The sequence below is a fragment of the Anabrus simplex genome, chromosome 2 (genome assembly GCF_040414725.1).
Source record: "Anabrus simplex isolate iqAnaSimp1 chromosome 2, ASM4041472v1, whole genome shotgun sequence".
In the NCBI taxonomy this organism is placed as follows: domain Eukaryota; kingdom Metazoa; phylum Arthropoda; class Insecta; order Orthoptera; family Tettigoniidae; genus Anabrus; species Anabrus simplex.
The window spans coordinates 1,059,989,337-1,060,015,236 of NC_090266.1; the positions used below are offsets into that span (position 1 = coordinate 1,059,989,337).

A 25,900-nucleotide genomic window follows, 5' to 3' on the forward strand; every position below is an offset into this window, starting at 1 on the left:
CGATGGGATAGGAAAGGGCTAGGAGTGGGAAGGAATCGGCCATGGCCTTAATTGAGGTACAGTCCCAGCATTTGCTTGGTGTGAAAATGGGAAACCACAGAAAATGAAAAATTAACTTGAGAAATTGACAAGAGGGTCCACTTAGTGGGCGAAACTAGTCCCAAAACTGATGTAATATTATTTACTTGATATATTGTATTGAAAAGGTGGACCCTCCTGTCAATTTATTTCTTATAATTGCACTTCAATACGGAACAAAAATGAAATTTTGCCAGTTAATTCCAAATAAGGCGCTTAAATACAGGGTGAAGATATTCAAACGATGTGATACAGATGGCTATACCTACACCACAGAAGTGTACTGCGGCAAAAGGACAACTGCTAACCCTAGACTACCATATGCTACAGCTTTTGTGATAGAACTTGCGGATCCTTGTTTAGACATTGGATCAACTTTGTTCATGGACAATTTCTACATGTCTGTTGAACTGGCGAATAAACTTCTAGCTAGACGCACTCACCTGGTTGGCACCCTGCAGAAGAGTCAAGTTGGGCTACTGCCAGGTCTAAAAGAAAGCATCAAGCAAGGGGAAAGGGTTGCTAAGGAATCACAGAATGGTATTCTAGCACTCAAATGGATGGACAAATGAGAGGTTTATATGATCTCAACTAAGCACCAGCTAGAATTTGTACCTTCAGGAAAACTTGAATAACGTGGAAATTTTCAAACCATCCGTAGTTAATGACTATAATTTAGCAAAGGCTGGCGTTGATGTATCTGATCAGCTATCGTCCTATAATACATCTATTCGAAAGACTGTCAGATGGTATCACAAGATAGCCACGGAACTACTAATTGGAATGAGTTTGGTGAATTCGTGGATGGCATTCAAGAACTATCAGACAGTGCCAAAGCTGCAGATAATGCCCATCACTACCCTCAAGGAGAAATGTGCTCCTGAACTGATGTGCTTGTCGGATGAAGTAGAAACACATCATCACAATCGAGGTATCCATCTCCTTGTGGAGACAGAAGAAACTGAAAAGGCTGGAAATTCCACACGGAAGAGAATAAAATACCACAGCATATGCTACAAAGAGGCTAACAAAACTGGAGGTTGAGGGGCTGCAAGGAAAGCGAAGAAAGTAACAACATACTGTAAACATTGCCCAGACAAAGCATTCATACGCAAACCTCACTGTGAGTTGGTTCACAAGTGATGTGTATCCTTTCATATCAATTATACTACCTATGTCCTAAGTTCAATGACTAGCATGATATATAGTCATCTGTGTTGTTTTCTTTTGTCATTTAACTTTTCTTAGAACAATGGAACACCAGAGTTCTAATAATAATTTCTGACTTTATGTAACAATAGTATGTAAGAATAAAGCAATAACAGACTCCAATCCACAGTATTTTCCTTGCCATTAATAACTGAATTCTCATGGTTGCATATGTCACCCCAAATGGGATGAGAAAGGAATGGGCACCGTGCTGCACTATATGAACACCTTATGTGAACAAGTAATGCAATACAACAGTGAATGGTAGCGCTAGTTTCGCGTGACAGCCTAAAGTTGAGAAGCATGGACTCAGCACGAGGGGTGACTGCCTTCAATGTGTTAAAACAAATTTATATTTTACTGTATTTTGTTTTGGAGTACATCATTATGTAGGATTAATTTCTTGTAAATAAAACATTAGTCAATTTTATTTATTTATTGTTAAATTCTTTCCTAAAACTGGGCTGCACAGATGCATATTCATAGACAAATCTGATATACCCATAACAGAATCCTCCGACTCTGAAGAAAGAACTATTCTGAGCAACAAAAATCAATATTCCAGTAAAAAGCCTATTTATTAATACTACATTGAAAATTAAACTGGAACAGTTATTAATATTACCTTAATAATGAAAATAGGTTTTCTATTTAAATTGTTTAAAGAAAACAGTCTATGTTATAGTAAACTTATGACACTTGCACACTTTACCATTCCCAACAACAACAATTCCATATATCAGCAAACAGCTTCATTAGGAACACAAACTCTGCTATTCTAGTCCTTATAACGATCCTGTTTTCAGCAACCCTACATCAGGTACGAGTATGTATTGATGATATAAGCCAACTTTAAGAAACCTGTGTACTGGCACAGTTCCACAGAAAATGACAATGATACGATTAATATGAGGAAGAGCAATGAGCACATTTGCCATCAATAATTCTTTGCACAAATTTCACCTTAAGAAAACAAATCATTCTCGAGACATCTCATTACAAATTAGTAATGCAGAAACGCATCCATGATGATTGTACCCAGAGAATGTTAGGGGAAATTATTCCAATCAGAGCACCTGCTCCCCTCGTGCAAACAAATGTCATGAAAATAATTTACTTTTTTGTCCGTTGTACAATAGGTCAGAAGAACATAAAGTCACGAGTAATGCACAGCTTCTTGCAATATTTCCCTTCAGGGTAATTTTCATCTTCAACTGTTATTGATGTTGCTGAACTAGGTGATCCTTGATCTCCACTCGAAGAACAACATGGGTGCAAGTTTGGTCCAAAACTAAGCTCTGCAAGTGGTGTTCCATCCCAATCCAATATTTCAATAGCTATCTTCTCATCATCTGTAAAAAAAGTGTATAAAAGTATATTTATAATTTGGTAAAAATCATCATTTTTCTTACATACTTTACAAGCAGTGATGGAAAAAGTACAAGAAAGTAAATGGGCTGAATTACAGTTACCTGACAAATATTTACTGAATTAAAATTACAAATTACTTTTTCAACATGTAATAAATAAAACTGCAATTACAAATACTTCACAGAACACCAGTCTTAAGGAAGTCATTGATATTCTTTTTTTCAGATGGGGCTGAAAGATACCAAAGTTTGCAAAGATGATATTACTTCATTTCGTAGTTTTTAGCATAGAGTCATTAAGTGGCTCTCATCATTAAATGTAATTAAACATGATATGACCTTGGAGTTTTCAAAATTATTATCCCATAATTTTTATTTTAATTAGTGACTTTTAGTATTTCAAATAATTTTCCATTTACTTTACAAAATAATTGGTTCATAAAATTCTCATCACTAAGGCTTGATTTTTTTTGGGGAAAAGTTCATCTATGCATGTGCTAAAAACATGCTGCACAGGAGCATTTGAGAGAATGTCTGTTTAATTTTAAGAACATCTCCAACAGTGGTGGGTATTGTAGGATGAGTATATCTTTGGAAGTACTGGAGAGGTAACAAAGTACCTTCTCCAGGACTGGTGAGGCTACTGGTTCTGCTTTAGTAGAACTGAAAGTTAGTCATCTTCCCCCCCCCCCCCCGATTTAATGTGACATATGAGGCGTCTAGTATCAAAACCGGCCAAGTCACTGAAGGCATATTTTTCAGTATAGATGAAAAACCTGTAGAGACAAAGCAATGATAGCCACAAAATATTTTTTTCATAGTTATATCCTTAATGGAAAATTATTTAAGTTCCGCTGTTTCGAGAAATTTGACTCATAATGAACCCATCTTTTTTGTTAATGTAACTTTTGACTTGGCCGTTTTTGTTGCAATTTTGTATAATTTTAGGCTTTTTTCTGAAACTGTATTCAATTTAAACTCCAAACCCTTGTGAAAAAAGGCAATTTAATGAAAATAAATTGACGTTGCAATTACTTTTCTTTATTGCAACTTAAAAAAAAGCATTTCAGCACACACAGGATAATAATATATGAGGAAAACATCAGAAAACTGAGGAGAATACAAAATAGGATTTCTCCCACTAAAAGTTCGTAGTTCACTTAGATCTTGAACACAGTAAAAGAAAATGATCAGCAATAATAGTCACTTATATTAATAGAATCATTATTAAGATAGGTACTGGTCACACATGTTAAGTAATATTGTTGTTTTAAGCCTTCAATTTGCTTTTATTTATAATACAATGTCAGGCACTTCACGTGGACTATTGATGCAGACTTCAGAGACGGTGTTGGAACTCTCATGACCAGTGAAAACTGTTTCACTTGCTAATATTATACTGTAGTTTTATAAAATTGCAGTGATGGACGATCTTGCCATGTTGAGCCAAAGTGGTTCTGCAGGAGATTTTTTGTCTTCTGTTTTAGAGACAGGAAGAGTAATACCTTTGATCACTGTGTGAGGTGTCATTTGAGCCAGCGATTTTCCTCTTTTACATAGACTTTGGTACTTCCCAAGTTCATTATTGTAAAAAATCTCACCATTTACATGAGCAGAATTTTGTGCAAGAAACTTTGGTAATTTGTAGTAAAATAAAATATTATTCTTACCACTCTTGCTTTTGTTGTTGTGATGTCCACTGTGATGTAACTCTTAATCTATTGATGTTTCCATTATGTAGGACAAGGTATGAAAATACATTTTTAAGTTCACCAGTCGAAAAAATATACACGTTATACTACACAATAATGACAAAATACGACACACAGGAAATAGGATTGCTTTTGCGCAAATGACGCTAGAAGCCTACGAATATATAAATCAGTGTTGCAAACGAACAAAATACGAAATATTATGACTTCAAAGAATACAATGTACAATAAGGAACGATTTTGTCTACTGATATTATCACATTGTTGCGTAATATAAGAACACAAGATTCCAGACAATAATGGTGCAACATGACATGGCCAGTTTTGAATTCACTGCCTGCATGACTTGGCCTATTCTGTTGCACGACCAAGAATTCAGTGCTCTATAACGTGAAGACATGGACGATTTCAAAGCATATTCTTGTTTCACCTGATAGTACTAAATTTCTACTTCACGTTAATAACTTTAACTCATTTTCGTAGATTTTGTGACTTGGCCGGTTTTGATACTAGACGCCTCATATATTGATTACTAGAATGCAATAATTACACTTTTATTTCAAGAAGTAAATTATGAGTAAAAATTAAATTTTGTAAAAAGCAACAGTTTCAAGTAAAATGTACAAAAAATTATTCATTACATGTAATTTGATTACTTTTACTCATTACTTCCCAATTCTGTTTGCAAGGTAAGTTGTTACATAGAGAGAAAGGGCAAAACCCACCCTCATAAATGCAGAGAGTACACTGATCATGCGCCAGTTTCGAAGTGATAAGTAGCTCTCTTCAACACTAAAGACAAGCGTACAAATCTTACAAGAGGCTTTGTTTTAAAGTTACACATCAGTTGAACCAAAAGACTGATAACTGAATTGCTTCACCATCATCATCACTTTACGGTTCCAGTTTCCTGGGTACTGTTGGCGAGATTTTTCCATTCTGTCTTATTGAGATACATTCTATTGTTAATGACGTCCTCCAGTGTCCTTCCCTGATCTGCAATGTCCATCTTTACGATGTCCATCTAGTGGGTTCTTGGTCTTCCCACCACCCATTTTCCTACCACATGTCTCCCCAAGTTAACAAATGCTGTCCTTGTTGGCTCCAAACCTCGTTACATGCCCAAACCACCTCAATCTGGACATGCTGACATGATCTAACAATGATGCAACACACAGCTGGTACAGTTCTCATACAGCATTGAACTTTCTTCACCAGTCCCTCTGGCACATTAATTCTCAGGCATTCCCATATCTTCTCTCTTGCAATGGTCATATTCCTTCTCAATATCAAGGAAAAACATAAACAGATCTTTTCCTTTTCCAGAATATTTTTACATTAACATACAGACACTGAAGATTAGGTCTGTTGTGAACCCGTTAGGCCTGAAGCCATACTGTTCCTCTTCAAACTGTGGCTCTAAGATGATTTTCTCAAGAATCTTAAGCCCATGAGAAAGGAGTGTTATTCCTGGTAGTTGGAGCAATTTCAGCGATTTCCTTTCTTAAACAGGGGGATAATGACACCCATGCTCCAATCAGTAGGTATCTTGTAATTTTTCCAAACTGCATTGAGCACTCTGTGTAGCCACTGTAAATCCTGGACTCCTGCTGCTTTAAAATCATGTCCGTGCTGACTTCGATTCCTGGCAATTTCCCTTGCGGCATCCTCTTAAGGGCTGCTCCTGTTTCTGCCCATGTAATGGGCGTTTCCTATGTGCAGGTTTCAACAACTGGTTCTTTTGTTCTCTACCTCGTTCTTTTTGTGCTATGTTCCTTTCCTTTATTGAGGATCTTACTCTTTCATTCCACCATGGTGTCTTTTTCCCTTACTCTTGCAAACCCCTATTACTTCTTTTATCAAGGTGTTTTAAAATCTTGTCCATTCTACCTCACCACTCTAATTCTACTTCTGACCCAAGGCTTATACTGCGACCGGAATTTATGTTTGTAGAATTAGACTGCCATAAAAAGACATTAATACGGATTGTATACAAGCCACCTAAAATAAGACAGACTGATGATTTTGAAGAGGCATTAGCAAATCTTATCTTGGCATACGATGACATTATAATCATGGGCGACTTCAACACTGACCTTTTGAAGCAGACTAGTGACACGAACAATCAACTGAATTTATTTCTCGCTACAAACATGACAATTTTGCCCTTCAACGCTACTAATCACGTTTATTACTCTGACCGCACAAGTCATACCTTAATTGATCTTCTTGTGACAAATCAACCTCAAAAAGTAATTAAGCACAGACAGATCCCTGCATCTCTTCACATGACCTATTGTACGTGTGTTATTCTACACGAATACCTAAGTACAAACCATGCTACATTACGAGACTTACGACATACGGACCGGAATAAACTACGCCACGATGCACATAATTTGCCTTGGATAGTATATGTAATTTTCAGAACATTAACTCTAAAGTAAACAAATTCAATTCACTGGTACTGGAAATATTTAACAAGCATGCACCAAAGAAACAGGTAAGAATCACCCGTCATTCTTCTGTGTGGCTAACGGCCGAGATAAGATCTGCTATGGCCAGTTGTGACAAACTGTACAGACAATACAGATAGACGCATGACACAGATGAATTTGAGCGGTACTAAGATTCTGAGAAACAGAACCAAGCAGTTAATTAGGAATTCTAAATATAAATACTTCCAAGAACTGATGAACAATAACAGCCTGAGACAAAATGGAGTAAATTACGCACGTTAGGTATAGGTAAAGCCGTAGAGCAGCATGTACCAAGCATATCGCTAGAGGCTTTAAATGATCATTTCGCATGGCCAAAAATAGCCTCTACCTCCTTCCCTAAAAATTCACTGCCTTTGTTACAACAGCAGTCTGTGTATGAGCAATGTCAGCTCGAATGAAGTTAAAGGTGTGATATACCCTATTACGTCTAATGCCACAGGTAATGATGACATTCCTATATTGCTTATTAGAGATATCTTGGGAGCTGTCTGCCAATACTAACTCATATATTTAATTACTGCCTGACAAATGGAGTTTCACAAGTTATAAACCTCATTATTGATCAGTATTGAAAATTGTTATAGTTCAAAAACAATGAAGGTATTTATTAAACCACCTGTGCAATACTTTACATCCACTTTTAAGTGGTTACATAAATGTATTAATACTTAATATTTTCGGGACATATTTCGCCCCTAATTCAGGGCATCTTCAGCCTGAAATACAACCTTAAAAAGTTACACATATTATTAAAAGAGAATCTAAAAGATTAGCCTTGTAGCCTAATTACTAAAAATTAGTACACTTAATGTGAATAATACACTGATACATTAATAAAACATGTTACTGGAGCAATGTCTATGGTAATCCTAAAATTAATGAGTCAGAGACTAAAACTTCTTGTAAAATTATGTGGTTCTAATAAAATTGGTTCAAATAAAAATTGGCTGTTATTTCACCTAATGTGATATTGCGTATACTGCCAACAAAATAAAGGCGTTAACACAAGCACACAAAATTATGTCTTGCAAACAATGTGTTCAGGGCCGCTGTTAATGTCGTGAACATGAAGATATAAATAATGAGGAAACGGAAACGTCAGTTGATTATCGTATAAAATGCAGTCCCTTTATACAGGTAATATTGTAGGGAACCTTTGCCGAGAGATACCAGTAGTATTCTGGAATAATGTTCTGTGTTTTTTGTAAGCTATTGCACATTATCTTCCGTTGCGTTAGTAACCGCCATTCTGTTGGCTCTCACTTCATTTTTATTCACTGAACATGAAAAAATAAAACTCATAAATATGAACCCAGGTCTCCCCACTGCCAAAGCTCTCCCCAAAACACACAAGGCTGGTGTTCCCATTCGCCCAATTATAAACTATAGACCAAGTCCCTTATACAAAATATCACAATTCATCCGAAGTTTCTTAAGAAAAAACTATCAATTTTTATCTAAAAAGTCTATTAAAAACACATCAGAGCTAGTAGATAAACTAAACAAGTTCAATATGCAACCTCATTACTCTATTCACTCTTTCTATATTGCAAATATGTACCCAAGCATACAAGTATCAAAAATTAACTCCGATAATTGAAAACAAATGGTTCATGTTTGTGGGTTACTGTAGTCACGTCCTAGTTCGTGAACCATGGGCAAAGGCTGAGTGGCCTAGTAAGTGGTCCTGAGAGTCGGGATACCAGTTGCTATGGAATGGGAGTGGGCATCTCGGACATATTCTGAGTCCTGGCCCTCCTTGTGCTCAGGCGGCTAGGACTATACAATTCACCGGTGGTCCATAACGCGTTAGAGGAGAGATCCTCACTTGGACTATGTGCAAGTAGGGTAGCATCCTGCTTCATGAATTTACCGAGCTCAGAACATTTTAAGCAAGTCTCAGACCTATGGGAGTAATGGAGTCCCACTCCCATTTGACAGGCGAGGGACTCCTTGGAAACAACTTGGCGAAAGAAATGGAATTCGATGGGGAGCTATCAATATTAATCGGGCTTATAGAAGAAAGAAGGTAGAACTTGCTGAGTCAGCAAAGAGGATGCATCTGGATGTGCTAGGAGTAAGTGATATTCGGGTAAGGGGAGATAATGAGGAAGAGATAGGAGATTATAAAGTGTACCTGACAGGTGTTAGAAAGGGAAGGGCAGAGTCTGGGGTAGGGCTCTTTATCAGGAATACCATTGCACGCAACATACTTTCTGTTAGGCACATAAATGAGCGAATGATGTGGGTAGATTTGTCAGTTGGAGGAATTAGGACAAGAATTGTGTCCGTGTATTCACCATGTGAGGGTGCAGATGAGGATAAAGTTGACAAGTTTTATGAAGCATTGAGTGACATCGTGGTCAGGGTCAACAGCAAGGATAGAATAGTGCTAATGAGCGATTTCAATGCGAGAGTTAGGAATAGAACTGAAGGATACGACAGGGTGACTGGTAAATGTGGGGAAGATATGGAAGCTAATGGGAATGGGAAGCGTTTGCTGGACTTCTGTGCTAGTATGGGTTTAGCTGTTACGAATACATTCTTCAAGCATAAGGCTATTCACCGCTACACATGGGAGGCTAGGGGTACCAGATCTATAATAGACTATATCTTAACCGACTTTGAATTCAGGAAATCTGTAAGGTATGTACGAGTTTTTCGCGGATTTTTCGATGATACAGACCACTATCTGATCTGTAGTGAACTAAGTATCTCTACGTCTAGGGTGGAGAAAGTGAAATCTGCCTGCAAACAAATAAGGGTAGAAAATCTCCAGGATGAGGAAATTAGACAGAAGTAAATGAATATGATTAGTGAGAAGTTTCGAACAGTAGACAGTAAGCAGGTTCAGGATATAGAAAGTGAATGGGTGGCATACAGGGATGCTGTAGTAGAAACAGCAAGGGAATGCCTAGGAACAACTGTGTGTAAAGATGGGAAAAGGCGAACATCTTGGTGGAATGATGAAGTGAGAGCAGCCTGCAAACGTACATAGAAGGCTTATCAGAAATGGCTCCAAACAAGGGCCGAGGCAGACAGGGATTTGTACGTAGATGAAAGAAAGAGCGAAACAAATAGTTGCTGAATCCACAAAGAAGTCATGGGAAGATTTCGGTACTAACCTGGAAAGGCTAGGTCAAGCAGCAGGGAAAACTTTCTGGACAGTAATAAAGAATCTTAGGAAGGGAGGGAAAAAGGAAATGAACAGTGTTTTGAGTAATTCAGGAGAACTCATAATGGATCCCAGGGAACCACTGGAGAGGTGGAGGGAATATTTTGAACATCATCTCAATGTAAAAGGAAATCATCCTGGTGGTGATGCAAACAGCCAAGCTCATGGGGAGGAGGAAAATGATGTTGGTGAAATTATGCTTGAGAAAGTGGAAAGGATGGTAAATAACTTTCATTGTCATAAAGCAGCAGGAATAGATGAAATTAGACCTGAAATGGTCAAGTATAGTGGGAAGGCAGGGATGAAATGGCTTCATAGAGTAGTAAAATTAGCGTGGAGTGTTGGTAAGGTACCTTCAGAATGGACAAAAGCAGTAATTGCACCTATCTATAAGCAAGGGAACAGGAAGGATTGCAACAACTATCGAGGTATCTCATTGATTAGTATACCAGGCAAAGTATTCACTGGCATCTTGGAAGGGAGGGTGCGATCAGTCGTTGAGAGGAAGTTGGATGAAAACCAGTGTGGTTTCAGACCACAGAGAGGCTGTCAGGATCAGATTTTCAGTATGCACCACGTTATTGAAAAATGCTACAAGAGGAATAGGCAGTTGTGTTTATGTTTCGTAGATCTACAGAAAGCATATGACAGGGTACCGAGGGAAAAGATGTTCACTATACTAGCGAACTATGGAATTAAAGGTAGATTATAAAAATCAAAGGCATTTATGTTGACAATTGGGCTTCAGTGAGAATTGATGGTAGAATGAGTTCTTGGTTCAGGGTACTTACAGGGGTTAGACAAGGCTGTAATCTTTCACCTTTGCTGTTCGTAGTTTACATGGATCATCTGCTGAAAGGTATAAAATGGCAGGGAGGGATTCAGTTAGGTGGAAATGTAGTAAGCAGTTTGACCTATGCTGACGACTTGGTCTTAATGGCAGACTATGCTGAAAGCCTGCAGTCTAATATCTTTGAATTCGAAAATAGGTGCAATGAGTATGGTATGAAAATTAGCCTCTCGAAGACTAAATTTATGTCAGTAGGTAAGAAATTCAACAGAATTGAATGTCAGATTGGTGATACAAAGCTAGAAGAGGTTGATAATTTCAAGTATTTAGGTTGTGTGTTCTCCCAGGATGGTAATATAGTGAGATTGAATCAAGGTGTAGTAAAGCTAATGCAGTGAGCTCGCAGTTGCGATCAGCAGTATTCTGTAAGAAGGAAGTCAGCTCCCAGACGAAACTATCTTTACATCGGTCTGTTTTCAGACCAACTTTGCTTTACGGGAGCGAAAGCTGGGTGGACTCAGGATATCTTATTCTTAAGTTAGAAGTAACAGACATGAAAGCAGCAAGAATGATTGCTGGTACAAACAGGTGGGAACAATGGCAGGAGGGTACTTGGAATGAGGAGATAAAGGCTAATTTAGGAATGAACTAGATGGATGAAGCTGTACGCATAAACTGGCTTCGGTGGTGGGGTCATGTGAGGTGAATGGAGGAGGATAGCTTACCTAGGAGAATAATGGACTCTGCTATGGAGGGTAAGAGAAGTAGAGGGAGACCAAGACGACGACGGTTAGACTCGGTTTCCAACAATTTAAAGATAAGAGGTATAGAACTAAATGAGGTCACAACACTAGTTGCAAATCGAGGATTGTGGTGACGTTTAGTAAATTCTCAAAGGCTTGCGGACTGAACGCTGAAGGGCATAACAGTCTATAATGATAATGTATGTATGTATGTATGTATATAATTGAAAACAATTTAAACAAAAACAGCCACCTGAGCAAACTAGAGATACAAGATTTCATCACAGTATTAAATCTAGTTATAAACAATAATATTTTCACTTTCGACAATGTAATATACCAGCAGGACGGTTTGGCAATGGGATCACCAGCCTCAGGCATCTTTGCCCAAAATATACCTAGATTTCCTCGAACACACCAAAATTGACAATAAATTTGAAAACATTCACTTTTGGGCCAGATATGTTGACAATGTTTTTGTAATTATGGACGAAAAATCAATTAACGCTTCCACCACCCTCAACAGGATTGATCCTCATATCAAATTCACACTAGAAACTGAATCAAATCAAAAAATAAACTTTCTAGATTTAACTATCACTAGACACTCAGATTCTTTAAGTTATAAAATATTCAGAAAACCTACTCAAACAGCTTCCACCATTCGCCAAGATTCAATGCACCCCCAGTCCCACAAACGAGCTACATACAATAACCTAGTTCATCAAGCTTTCAGCATAACCATGTCCAAGAAGGATCTAAAGAATGAACTAAACACAATCTGCGGAATTGCAAAATCCAACGGTTTCAGCAATCATTTTATAGAAAGGATAATCAATAAACACAAACATCGCCCTAGAACTACCCTCAAAAAAGAAATAACTAAACCTCTAAAATTTTCCACCTCCATGTTCAACAATGATATTTACAAGATAACTAATATCTTTAAGAAACAAGGCGTTAAAATAGCTTTCAAAACCAACAATAAGAACATAAACATTTTAAACAATAGGCCTACTTCACATATTAACAGGACCAGCAGTTTTTTAAAATCAGGAGTTTATAGGATCAAATGCAATACCCGTGACAAGTCCTACAGTGGGCAGACCAGAAGAAACTTCAATATAAGATACCATGAGCACACTAATGCATTAAATATAATAAGTTTTTGGCTATCAACCAACACATGCAAGATTATAACCATAATTTCACCAATATCGAACAAGACATGGGCATTCTTGAAAGAGCAAGTAAGGGTCCTTTACTCAACGTAATGGAAAAATACTACATACACCTAGACCAATATTTTAACGGCAACTACAATCTTAATGAAATGTCAGAGAAACCCAACATCCTTTTTGATTTATCACTTTTCTCAGAAACAATAATTCAGCCAACCAGAATTCATTCGTAAGTTTAATTAAAGGTACTTTTCCAAAACAATTACCCTTTCTCTCACCCCCTTCAGCTTCGCTTTAAATTCCCCCCTCCTCCCCCATCCAACCTCTCCCAAGCCACCACCACTCTGCCCAACCTGCATGTGCCTGCCCGTCACCTTCCTCCCCTCCCATATGTTTCCTTCCGCCACCAGTCACACACTACCAGCTGAGCTGCACACACCGCCACGCGAGGTGAGTGTCCATTCACTTTGTTGTCATCTATTCTTCTTTTTGCGTACTTTGCGTTTTTTTACTCGCTTTTCTCAATTATAATAGGTCCCATTTGTTCCGCTATGAACTGAGAGTTCCACCCATTAATATCACCACATGCAGTGTCTACTTACAACTCCAGAAGAATTCTAAAACTTCATATTCAATCTGCAGAGTTCCAACAATCAACCCTGCAGCCATATCAACATAGCTTGGTTACCTAATACACCAAGTATAAAATTTTCCGCTTAAGCTGATTCAGTGTATAATCAACTCCTCACAGATTCTCCTCTCAAACATTTGTACATACTTGTATACTTTTATTATAAGTGTCACGTTATATTGTGTTCAGTCTTAGTACCACAGCATTTGGTCCACAACCGCAAGGTATTACCAGGACCTACCGAATTCTATCTGAAACACGTGTCTAAAATTTTACTCAAGTTGATCCACAACATAGAGCATCTCATTTGTATTCTTATACCCAGACTTTTTAATGTGTTTGGTGTACTTGTATTATATACTGCTCACCTATGTCACTCATAATATTTCACTTTCATTTGCAACATTTTGAGCACCATAGCACTTTGCCTAATTCAACCACACATCATAGTGTTAATTATATATTCATAATGCTTTTACTGCTTAGAAACATGTTTTAGGATATCATCAAATATTGTGTATTGTTCAAATATGGCTGATAATGACCCTAAGTAGGGTTGAAACTAGTCCCATGTAATTTACAAAGGGTACTAGGAAAGTTTTGCAATACGCAAAAACAGTTGGCTGGACACCCCTGTTATGGTGAGGGATGAAAAGAGGGGTGAAAACTGGTCTAGAAGACAGCAAGGCGCGACCTTCACACCAGTTGCTACCAAGCAGTGGGACTGAAAGCAAGTTAAGATGCCGGTGTGGTCTAAAGGTGAATATCGTGCAATTATCCGCTACAATTTTGCTCGTGGATTAACTGTTGACCAGTGCCTGGAAGAAATGACTCCTGTGCTGGGGAAAGACTGTCCACATCGGAGAACAATTTTCCGCTGACATAAAGAGTTCCAGAGGGGAAATTTTGGGGTTGAAGGCGATCCTCGTTCTGGGCGACCGTCTGAATCAGTGACTGAGGAAAACATTGAAGCAGTGAGGAAAATGTTGCAGTAAGAGAGGCGGTTGACATATCGGCAGGTAGAAGAGATCCTCCACATTCCTGCACCAGCTATTCATCCAATTCTACATGACCATCTCCATGTTAGAAAGGTTTGTTCCCTTTGGGTGCCCCATTCACTTTCAGAGGAACAAAGGGCACATTGAGTGAAAGGGTGCCGAGAAATGCTAAAACAGTTTGAAAATTGGACTTAGCATAACGTCAATAGCATTGTTACAGGTGATGAAACTTGGCTTTATTATTACAATGTCCCAACAAAATCTCAAAACAAGGCGTGGCTGTTTGAAGATGAAGGTACTCCTCTGACTGTGCGAAAGTCAAGGTCAGTGAAGAACAGGATGATTGAAGTATTCTTCACTAAACGGGGCATCCTGACTCGGGTTGTGCTAGAAACACAAAGGACAGTTACTGCGAAGTGGTACAGTGAGACTTCTCTGCCTCAGATCATCCAGGCTCTCAAGCAGCTCCGCCCAAGTTCACGTTTCAACACTTGGCTCTTGCATCACGACAATGCTCCAGCGAATCGTGCTAATGTAACAATGGATTTTCTTGCCAGATCAGGGTTGACTGTGCTTGATCACCCTCCATACAGTCCCGATCTTGCCCCATGTGACTTCGCACTCTTCCCAGAAGTGAAGATGAAGCTGAAAGGTAGGCGTTTTGCACCCGACGAGGAGCTTTTGGCAGCATGGGATCAAGAGTGTGAAAATGTAACCAAAGAAAAGTGACAGAGTTGGTTCAGTGACTGGTTTCGACGTATAGAGAAGTGTATTGAGTGTGGTGGAAACTATTTTGAAAAAGTCTAAAGTGTTCACTCACATTGCAAAACTTTCCTAGTGCCCTTTGTAATACACGCATTGTAAATATAACTATGTATTGATCAGGTGGAAAACCTTTTCTGTTTATAATTTATATGAGTTGAAACATTTCATGAGTTGAAACATGTCGTGTTTTGAAATAACAGCTTGAAACGGATCCAGATTTTCTGTCAAAGGTCATTACTGTTGATGAGTCATGGTGCTATGGTTATGACCCAGAAACAAAGCAACAATTAAGCCAATGGAGGACTTCGTTGTCACCCTGTCCAAAAATATGTCGTCAAGGCAAATCAAACATCAAAACAATGCTGATTTGCTTCTTTGATGCCAAGGGCGTAGTTCATTCAGAGTTGGTTCCCCCAGGTCAGACCTCAATGAAACCTTTTATTTGGAAGTTTTTTGAAGATTGCGCAACAGCGTTCGTCAAAAAAACCTGATTTGTGGCAGACAGGAGACTGGTTCTTCCACCACGACAACGCATATGCACACACAGCCATCTCTGTTAGACAGTTTTTGGCTAAAAATGGCACTGTTCCCCTGCCCCATGCACCTTACTCGCCTGACCTGGCTCTGTGTGACTTCTTGTTATTTCCACGCATGGTAAGGGGGCATGAAAGGACACCGATTTGACAACATTGAAGAGGTCAAGGAAAACGAGGGAGGAGCTGTTAGCCATTTCTAAAAATGACTACAAAAATTTTTTTTGAACAGTGGAAGCACCGAAGGGACAAATGTATTATTTGTAATGGAGAGTATTTAGCAGGGGATGAGGTTGTTTTGTAAAAAATTTAAAAATATATAGCTTTTAAAATATAATTCCTTTTTTTTTGTACCCTCTCGTATAACAAAGATGAAAGATTACAGACTTGCCTAACCCTTGCAAATACCTTCAACCAAGAATGAACCAAGAACTCATTCTACCATCAATTCTCACTGCAGCCCAATTGTTAACATAAATGCCTTTGATTGATTTTAATTACCTACCCTTAATCCGAAAGTCCCCCAGTATGGCGAACATCTTTTTCTTAAGTACTCTGTCATATGCCTTTTCTAATTCTACAAAAACATAACTGTGTAGTCCTCTTTTAGCACTTTTCAATTACCTGATGCATATTAAAAATCTGATCCTGACAGCCCCTCTGATCTGAAACCACACTGGTTTTCATCCAACTTCCTCTCAACCACTGACTGCACTCTCCCAAGATGCCAGTGAACACTTTGCCTGGTATACTCATCAACAAGATACCTCAATAGTTGCTGCAATCCTTCCTGTTCCTTTGCTTATAGATAGGTGCAATTACTGCTTTTGTCCATTCAGAAGGTAGCTTACTAACACTCCATGCAAATGTTATCACTCTATGAAGCCATTTCATTCCTGCCTTCCCACTATATTTCACCATTTCAGGTCTAATTTCATCTATTCCTGCTGCTTTATGACAATGGAGTTTATTTACCATCCTTTCAAATTCATCACGCATAATTTCACCAACATCATTGTCCTCCTCCCCGTGAGTTTGGTTGTTTGCGATGTCACCACAAAGATTTCCTTTTACGTTGAGAAGATTTTCAAAATATTTCTTCCAGCTGTTCAGTGATACCCTGGAATCTATTATGAGATAACCTGAATTACCCAAAACACTATTCATTTCCTTTTTCCCCCTCTCTTCCTAAGATTCATTATTAGTGTCCAGAAAGATTTCCGTGCTGCTTGACTTAGCCTTTGCAGGTTATTACCAAAATCATCCCACAACTTCTTTTTGCATTCAACAACTATTTGTTTCGCCGTTTCTTTCATCTATGTACAATTCCCTGTCTGTATCGGCCCTTGTTTGGAGCCATTTCTGACAAGCCTTCTTTTACGTTTACAAGCTACGTTTACAAGCTGCTCTCACTTCATCATCGACAAAGGTGTTCGCTTCTTCCCATCTTTACACACAGTCATTCCTAGGCATTCCCTTGCTGTTTCTACTACAGCATCCCTGTATGCCACCCATTCTCTTTCTATATCCTGACCCTGCTTACTGTCCACTGTTCGAAACTTCTCACTAATCATATCCATGTACTTCTGTCTAATTTCCTCGTCTTGGAGATTTTCTATCCTTATTTGTCTTCAGATTTCACTTTCCCCACCCTAGGCCTTAGTTCACTACAGGTTATACAGGGGTCTGTATCATCGAAAAATTCAAGGAAAACCTGCACATTCCTAATAGATTTCCTGAATTCGAAGTTGCTTAAGGTACAGCCTATTATGGATCTGGTGCCCCTACCCTCCCATGAGTGGCAGTGAATAGCCTTATGCTTGAAGAATGTATTCATAACTGCTAAACCCGTACTAGCACAGGAGTCCAGCAGACGCTTCCCATTCCTCTTAGCTTCCATATCTTCCCCACATTTACCAATCACCCTTTCGTATCCTTCAGTTCTATTTCCAGTGCTCACATTGAAATCGCCCATTAGCACTATCTTATCCTTGCTATTGACCCTGACTACAATGTCGCTCAATGCTTCATGAAACTCGTCAACAACCTCGTCTGCACCCTCACATGGTGAATGCATTGAGATAATTAAATCCCAATTCTTCGAAATGTCAAATCTACCCACATCATTCGCTCATTTACGTGCCTACCAGAAACTATATTGCGTGCAATAGTATTCCTGATGAACAGCCCTATCTCACACTCTGCCCTTCCCTTTTTCACACCCGTTAAGTACACTTTATAATCTTCTTTCTCTTCCTCGTCTCCCCTTACCCGAATATCATTAATTCTAACACAAACAGATGCATCCTCTTTGCTGACTCTGCCAGTTGTACTTTCTTTCGACTATCAGAGAGTTTTCCCTCGAATTCCATTTCGTTCGACAAGTTGTTTCCAAGGAGTCTCTCGCCTGTCCAATGGGAGTGGGACTCTGTTACTCCCGTAGGTCTGAGGCTTGCTTAAAACGTTCTGAATGTGCTTGGTGAAAATTCTGTGAAGCAGGAAGAAAATCAGGTTAGTCCCTTTGAAATGTCCTTGTCTTGCATTCGTGACCCATTGCACGAAAAGGGACCTAAAGACAAGATTTTTCATTTTTGAGATTTTAGTGGTTCTAAAATTGGCATAGGATACTGAGCATTTTAAGAAGAGTTCATGCTGCAAGAAGCAATGCTTCAGAAGATATTAAATACTGAATGTTGCTATTAGAAAACTCTGTGTGAAAAATGCTATTACAGCTTTCACTTATTTGGTTAATTTGATACAGATGTTGATTCCCATAGGGAACCTGAAATATTTGTCCTGAATGAGTAAATTTATAATACCAATATAAATGGTCCGTTATTGGACATTGTAAATTTTCCAGCTAATTCATTCTTGGTTGCCAGCATTTCACCCCCGTGTGCTAAGTTGGGCTCATAAGTTGGTACCTAGCACACCCACCAAGACGCATGGCTAGTGCATACCGTAGAGGCCACTGCACAGGCTGCTTGGAACCATCAGCAGTGCCAATGCACTATGAGAGACTTTGTCTCATTATAAAAAATTGATGCCTGCTTGGCCATCAGATGATATAGATGTTGATTCCCCTAGGGAACCTGAAATATTTGAAATAACAGACCATTTTTATTGGTATCATAAATTTACTCATTCGGGACAAATATTTCAGGTTCCCTATGGGAATCAACATCTATATCATCTGATGGCCAAGCAGGCATCAATTTTTGGTAATGAGACAAAGTCTCTCATAGAATATTGGCACTGCCGGTGGTTCCAAGTAGTCTACGCAGTGGCCTCCACGGTATGCACTATCCATGCTTCTTGGGGGGTGTGCTAGGTACCAACTGATGAGCCCAACTTAGCACACGGGGGCAAAACGCTGGCAACCAGGAATGAGTTAGCTGGAAAATTTATAATGTACAATAACAGACCGTTTATATTGGTTTTTGGTTAATTTACCAATTATACAAAGTTTTAATGACACTGAGTGGCAAAAACTCAAAATGCTGCACAACCCAGTTTGTTAAGAAGACCCATAGGAAGCAAAAGAAATCAAAAGATAGAAACACAATTTTTACAACCCCTAGACACTTTTGTTAAGCTCTGCTGTAAAATTTCCACTGCCGACTTTGGGCATCTTCCTGTGCAATGGGTCATGTTTGGACACAATGTGCTGAAGTGTTTATATGGAAGCACCACAACTGTATTACACAGTACACTGTCAGATGAAAACTGGGACACTAATTGTAACAGTGAACTGAAGACTAGTTGTCACCACGACTGTACTTACAGACATAAAAGATACAGAATGCTGTGTTTTGTTCATTAATAAGTAGTACAGTAGAAGGGATACTTCAGGGGAGCTCAGTGACTTCAAAAATGAACTAGTTATTGGTTGTTACATCAGTGATACATCTGTCAGGTGTATTTCAATCCTCCTGAAGTTGCCCTAGCCGACTATTGGTGCTGTGGTTGTGAAGTGGAAATATGAAAGAAAAACCGCACACAACCATGCGAGGGCAGGTTGCAATTAATGATCCAACAGGCATAGTCAAGAAGGTGTTTTATGGGACTTGTCAGATATTAAGATAAACACTCACCCATGAGTATGCAGTGCAATTAACTGTCCGGCCGGCACGATGACGAGCACCGAGGGTTACGAGGAACAAGTTCTATGGGCAAGCAACTGCCCATAAGCCTTTCTTCTGTGAATGCTAAGCAGTGCCTAAATTGGTGTAAAGAGTCATTTCACTGGACAATGGACAAAGGTAAACATGTGATTTGGAATGACGAATTGTGCTATAGGCCCTATTATATGGCAGTCCAATTGGAAAGTTTGAATGTGGTGAACGCCAGGAGAGAGATACGCACCAACAAACGTGGTTCCAATAATAAAATTTGGAGATTGTGGCACAAGAATTGAGGTGTTACTTAATACTGCACGGAAAACTAAATGTGGAAGGTTATGAAGTCATTTTAACAAGTTGTGTTCAGTTTATGGTATGAGAGAGTTCAGATATGACTAATGTCATCAGGTCACCTATTCTACACTCAACAAGAAATACAGTCTCTAAATATTGGACATTAAGATAAGTAGTCATATAGGTTATGAAATGAAACAATGATTCTAAAGAACATGTATGAGATTGTCTGTGATAATTAACCACCTATAAGTTAAACATTATTTCTAAAAAAAAATAAAATAAAAAAAAAACAACTGAACATTAAAAAGAATAAGTTTTTAACAAAATTAATAGGTGAAAGATTTTGTTGGTTACATCATCATGTTTACAGCATCCAAAGATTTACTTTAAACAGTATACATTTGTACAATTTTTCTGATGTGTTTCTTATGTTAATCCTCTTTCTTCTTCTCTCTCCATAGGAATTTAAGTAGTAAAACGGAGCAACATGTTGTACTTGTTTAATATCTAACAAGATAATATTTTACAATACACTAGCAAGGTAGTGACCAAATGTTTATAAACAAAAATTACAGAAGAATGACTATTCCCTTAGACTTGCATTTCCAATTTTGTTGCAACTGTCTGCTCTGTAGAAGCTTTTATACTAATATTTCATCCCTCTGGTTTGTTTTTATGCCCACAGAATAACCAGAAAAAGCTATTTTTGCTAGTTGCTTTACGTCGCACCAACACGGATAGGTCTTATGACGACGATAGTAAGGAAAGGGCTAGGAGTGGGAAGGAAGTGGCCGTGGCCTTAATTAAGGTACAGCCCCAGCATTTGCCTGGTGTGAAAATGGGAAACCACGGAAAACCATTTTCAGGGTTGCCGACAGTGGGGTTCGAACCTACTATCTCCCGAATACTGGATACTGGCCGATGACCACAAAAAGCAGAACGTTATGTTTAGACATGATCATGGCCCGTCTGCAATCGCTGTATATGCTGAAGCTACTTTCTTACGTTTCTACCACTCTGGAGGGGCACGTTTCCTTTCTTTCCATGTAACAACTTGCATACTTGCTTCTTAACTGAATGTTACCATTTATATAGTTTTAATCAGGATATATACGCCAGTTTCTAATATATATGTAGTGAACTGCTACATAATACCTAGTAGTACATAGTTCACTGAACACAGGTTTGGATTGGAATCAACAGAATTCAAATTAAGTCACTTTGCAACAAACCCTTCACTCAATATATACATAATTCAAAGGTAACCTATGTTTTAAGTGACATACAAGGGAATTTCATCATTCACCATTCAAAATGAATACATATTATTGTATGTTAAGAGTTAAATGTCTCTTCAATTACTACTGACAAGGTACACCTACTCTTGCATTTAAGCACCATTCAACACCAACTGAGTGTGTTAGCAATTAGACACACAAACTTGAGCAAAGGCTACAACTAAAATAGTCACATATGGATTTGATTATTAATCGTGTCAAATACTGTGAATCTTCAGTAATATGTCAAGACAAAATAAAAATGAGATATGCGGAGTGCTAAACATTATTTATATGCATAGAAAGCAATTTAAATTTTAAAACATATTTAGTACATTTTACTACATAAAAATATTTCCTATTTTTGGCACCCAAGAATTTAAGCCATAATTGTCAGTTTCCTGGTCATCAATCGGGAATTTGCCACATTTTCAATAGCAGAGTTTTCTTTCCACATATTGTGTGGTTATGTGAGCAATATTGTTTGATCTATTGATGATATCAAGATCACAACCTGCATTTTCCTTCCATTTCTCTATTAAGGGCAGAGAACAAAGGACCAGTGTTATGCACCTTCAAATCCAGGATTATCCTCTACCATAAAAGAGTCACAAGAAGGGTTTTATTTTAGACTGTTATTAGCATTGTCATCTTTATCATGGTAGCATGAGGGAGTTGGGTATTAAAAACACAAAAACATAAGTTAATGAGTGAATGGTTAAGAAAATTTTACAGAATGGGTAATTGTCAATGGCTGCCAAAATACATAAAATTCAAATTAGTAAGGGAAGCTTGTAATAATATAACATTCTGCTACCTCTACACAAGTGAACTAAAGCATGCCAAGCTGAGTAGAATGTGTTAATAAATTACAAAATGCATTTCTTATATCTCTACACAACAATTTACATCATTCCATTCAGAAAGAAACACAAATTGACCAGATAATTTATTAAAAACATTCAACAACATACACAGTAAAACTACAGTGAATGCAGAAACTGTATATGTTACTCTATGTACAGTACAACAAAACAGATGAATTACAAAAAAGCTTTATAATCACTGTGTGTTTTGATACAGTGATGTCTCATATCCATCACACCATTTATACACTGGGATAGCAAGTTGGCCATGTGGTTTAGGTCATATAGTTGCGAGTTTGCATTCAGGAGATCATAAACAGTAGTTCCAACTCCACTGTTGGTGCTCCTGAAGATGGTTTTCTGTGGTTTCCAATTTTCACACCAGGCAAATGCTGGAGCTGTACCTTAACCCCTTCTCAGTGTCATCCTCTTATAAGCGTCATCCAAGTTTGTGGGTTTATTACAGATTCTGTCAACTGCTTATAAGGGTCAGACAGCTATTGGCCTTAGTTTGCAACAAAGTACTACATTTTATTTCCATAGAATATCATATTCCGTGTAGAATTCATGTGGCCATGCACACGTTTTTCATGTGGTCAGCGGTCAAAGCAATATGGCTTCCGCGCTAAAGCCCCCAAATGTAAACAAAGTAATTTAGCAAACAGTGATATTGAGCGAATGGTCTTCCTTTCCATTGAAAGTGAAGACGAAAATGGCAATTATTCTTCCCAACCGAGTGATGAGTTCCACGACAACAGATACGAATGTGAAGAAATTGGAAACGTTCAGACTTACTGGGTTAGGTTTGGAGGGCCGCGCTACAGATTCAATTTTACTGGCAACAGTGGAATTCATGCTAACTATGTAAGTTGCTTTACGTCGCACTGACACAGATAGGTCTTATGGCGACGATGGGACAGGAAAGACCTAGGAATGGGAAGGAAGCGGCCGTGGCCTTAATTAAGGTACAGCCCCAGCATTTGCCTGGTGTAAAAATGGGAAACCACGGAAAACCATTTTCAGGGCTGCCGACAGTGGGGTTCGAACCCACTATCTCCCGGATGCTAACTTTGGGGATAATCCCAAACCATTGGCATTATTTGAACATTTTCTCAGTGACAAAAATTATCTGAAGTCAAACAAAAAAATATGCAATACCTGGAAAATTAATGCTCAGTTGAGGGGTTAAAAGCCCACTGTCAGTTCTTTCCTAATCCTAGCCCTTTCCTATCCCATCATCACCATATGACATGTCTGTGTCAGTGTGACACAAAACAAGTAGCATTTGTACACTATTGGTCAACAAAAAGTGAAAATGAAGATGAAAAGTTAAAAGGATTTTCTGGAAGCAAAGGTGCATGTGCAAAGAGTAATAGAATCTTGGAAGTATACAACTAAAATTATTAATATTTGCAAAAAATATGCAGAGCATGAAACATTTGCTGTATAAAGTTCTGTCACTGTCTCTGTGTCAATAAATATATTCTGATGTGCATGATGGAGTGTTACTTAAGCCTTGCTTGCAGTAGACTGAGCACAACTCAATGTTTGATACTATTCTCTAGCTGAATGTTGCTGTGTCCCTTTCATTTAAACTCTGAATCTGAAGTGACAGTGAAAAAACAAGCCGTCAACTTGGGAGAGGGAACATAACTTGTTAATGCTGTACATTTGAATGTTAATCTTGAAGTAGAGAACATGTCAAACCACAATGTGGGCTCAGTCGGAAAGTAGGACAGTTTTATATGTGAATGAGAATCTGTTTGTACGTGATGATACAGCTTTCGAGTGTGTTGCGTAAACAGCAGCTCTTATGGGAGTTGACAAAATGACAGTGTACAAGACAAGCAAATAAGCCAAGAACTCCAAAAACACTGATTGAAGATCCCGCTTGGAGACACTGGATGTAATGCATCCGAACCATGATGTACCTGTAACGGACTTGGATGAATTTACACAAGAAGTGGTGAGAATAATAATACATTGGGAGTTTATCGCTGAAAAATTACCACCCTCACTGTGGCAAGTTAGCTTTACACTCATACTTTGATTTACAATAAAACTCAAGTAAAATATGACTGGTTTTTCTATGATGGTATTTTTTTTACTAGTGGCTTTACGTTACACCAACACAGATAGGTCTTATGGCGACGATGGGATAAGAAAGGCCTAGGAGTGGGAAGGAAGCGGCCGTGGCCTTAATTAAGATACAGCCCCAGCATGACTTCAACATGACTGACAGGCATGATGAGCTCTCTTGATAGTGTTGCATTGATGTTTTGGTCCCTGTTCAAGCTGTGACAGTTCTTCTAATAATAATAATAATAATAATAATAATAATAATAATAATAATAATAATAATAATAATAATAATAATAATAATAATAATAATAATAACAATAATAACAATAATAATAATAATAATGATGATAATAATAATAATATAGTAGTAATTTGACAGGCAAGGGACTCCTTGGAAATAACTTGGCGAACTAAACGGAATTCGATGGGGAGCTATCAATATTAATGGGGCTTATGGAAGAAAGGAAGTAGAACAGGATGAGTCAGCAAATAGGATGCATTTGGATGTCCTAGGAGTAAGTGATATTCGGGTAAGAGGAGATAACGAAGAGATAGGATATTATAAAATGTACTTGACGGGTGTTAAAAAGGGAAGGGCAGAGAGTGGCGTACGGCTGTGCATCAGGAATACTATTGCACACAACGTAGTTACTGTTAGACATGTAAATCAGCGAATGATGTGGGTAGTTTTGGCAGTTGGAGGAATTAGGACGAGAATTGTCTCTGGTGTATTCACCATGTGAGGGTGCAGATGAGGATGAAGTTGACAAATTTTATGAAACATTGAGTGACATCATAGTCAGGGTTAACAGCAAGGATAGGATAGTGCTAATGGGCGATTTCAATGGGAGAGTTGGATATAGAACTGAAGGATACGAAAGGGTGATTGGTAAATGTGGGGAAGATATGGAAGATAATAGGAATAGGAAGCGTTTGTTGGACTTCTGTGTTAGTATGGGTTTAGCTGTTACGAATACATTTTCAAGCATAAGGCTATTCACCGCTACACATGGGAGACTAGGGGTACCAGATCCATAGACTATATCTTAACTGACTTTGAATTCTGGAAGTCTGTTAGGAATGTATGGGTTTTTCAATGATACAGACCACTATCGGATCTGTAGTGAACTAAGTATCTCTAGGCCATAGGATGGAGAAAATGAAAGCTGCCTGCACACAAATAAGGGTAGAAAATCTTCAAGACGAGGAAATTAGAAGTATATGGATATGATTAGTGAGAAGTTTCGAACAGTGGACAGTAAGCAGGTTCAGGATATAGAAAGAGAATGGGTGGCATACAGGGATGCTGTAATAGAAACAGCAAGGGAATGCCTAGGAATGACTGTGTGTAAAGATGGGAAGAAGCGAACACCTTTGTCGATGATGAAGTGAGAGCAGCTTGTAAACGTAAGAAGAAGGCTTATCAGAAATGGCTCCAAACAAGGGCTGATACAGACAGGGAATTATACGTAGATGAAAGAAACAGAGCGAAACAAATAGTTGTTGAATCCAAAAAGAAGTCGTGGGAAGATTTTGGTAATAACCTGGAAAGGCTATGTCATACAGCAGGG

General features: G+C 38.4%; 1 protein-coding gene across 7 annotated transcripts in view; it reads right to left on the reverse strand.

The window, feature by feature from the left end:
* Nucleotides 1-1,708: 1,708 nt before the first annotated feature.
* The window catches only part of LOC136864693 (SPRY domain-containing SOCS box protein 3), a 261,046-nt gene continuing 236,854 nt past the window's right edge, over nt 1,709-25,900 (reverse strand). For 4 of the 7 annotated variants that reach the window (XM_068226384.1, XM_068226383.1, XM_067142010.2 and 1 more), the window contains one exon: nt 1,709-2,639. In XM_068226384.1, the coding sequence (XP_068082485.1) occupies nt 2,428-2,639 (212 nt within the window). In that variant the 3' untranslated portion in view covers nt 1,709-2,427. Of the gene's footprint in view, nt 2,640-18,127; nt 18,175-25,900 lie in introns of those variants that run through there. The other 3 variants (XM_068226386.1, XR_011017856.1, XM_068226385.1) reach the window with 3 other exon arrangements.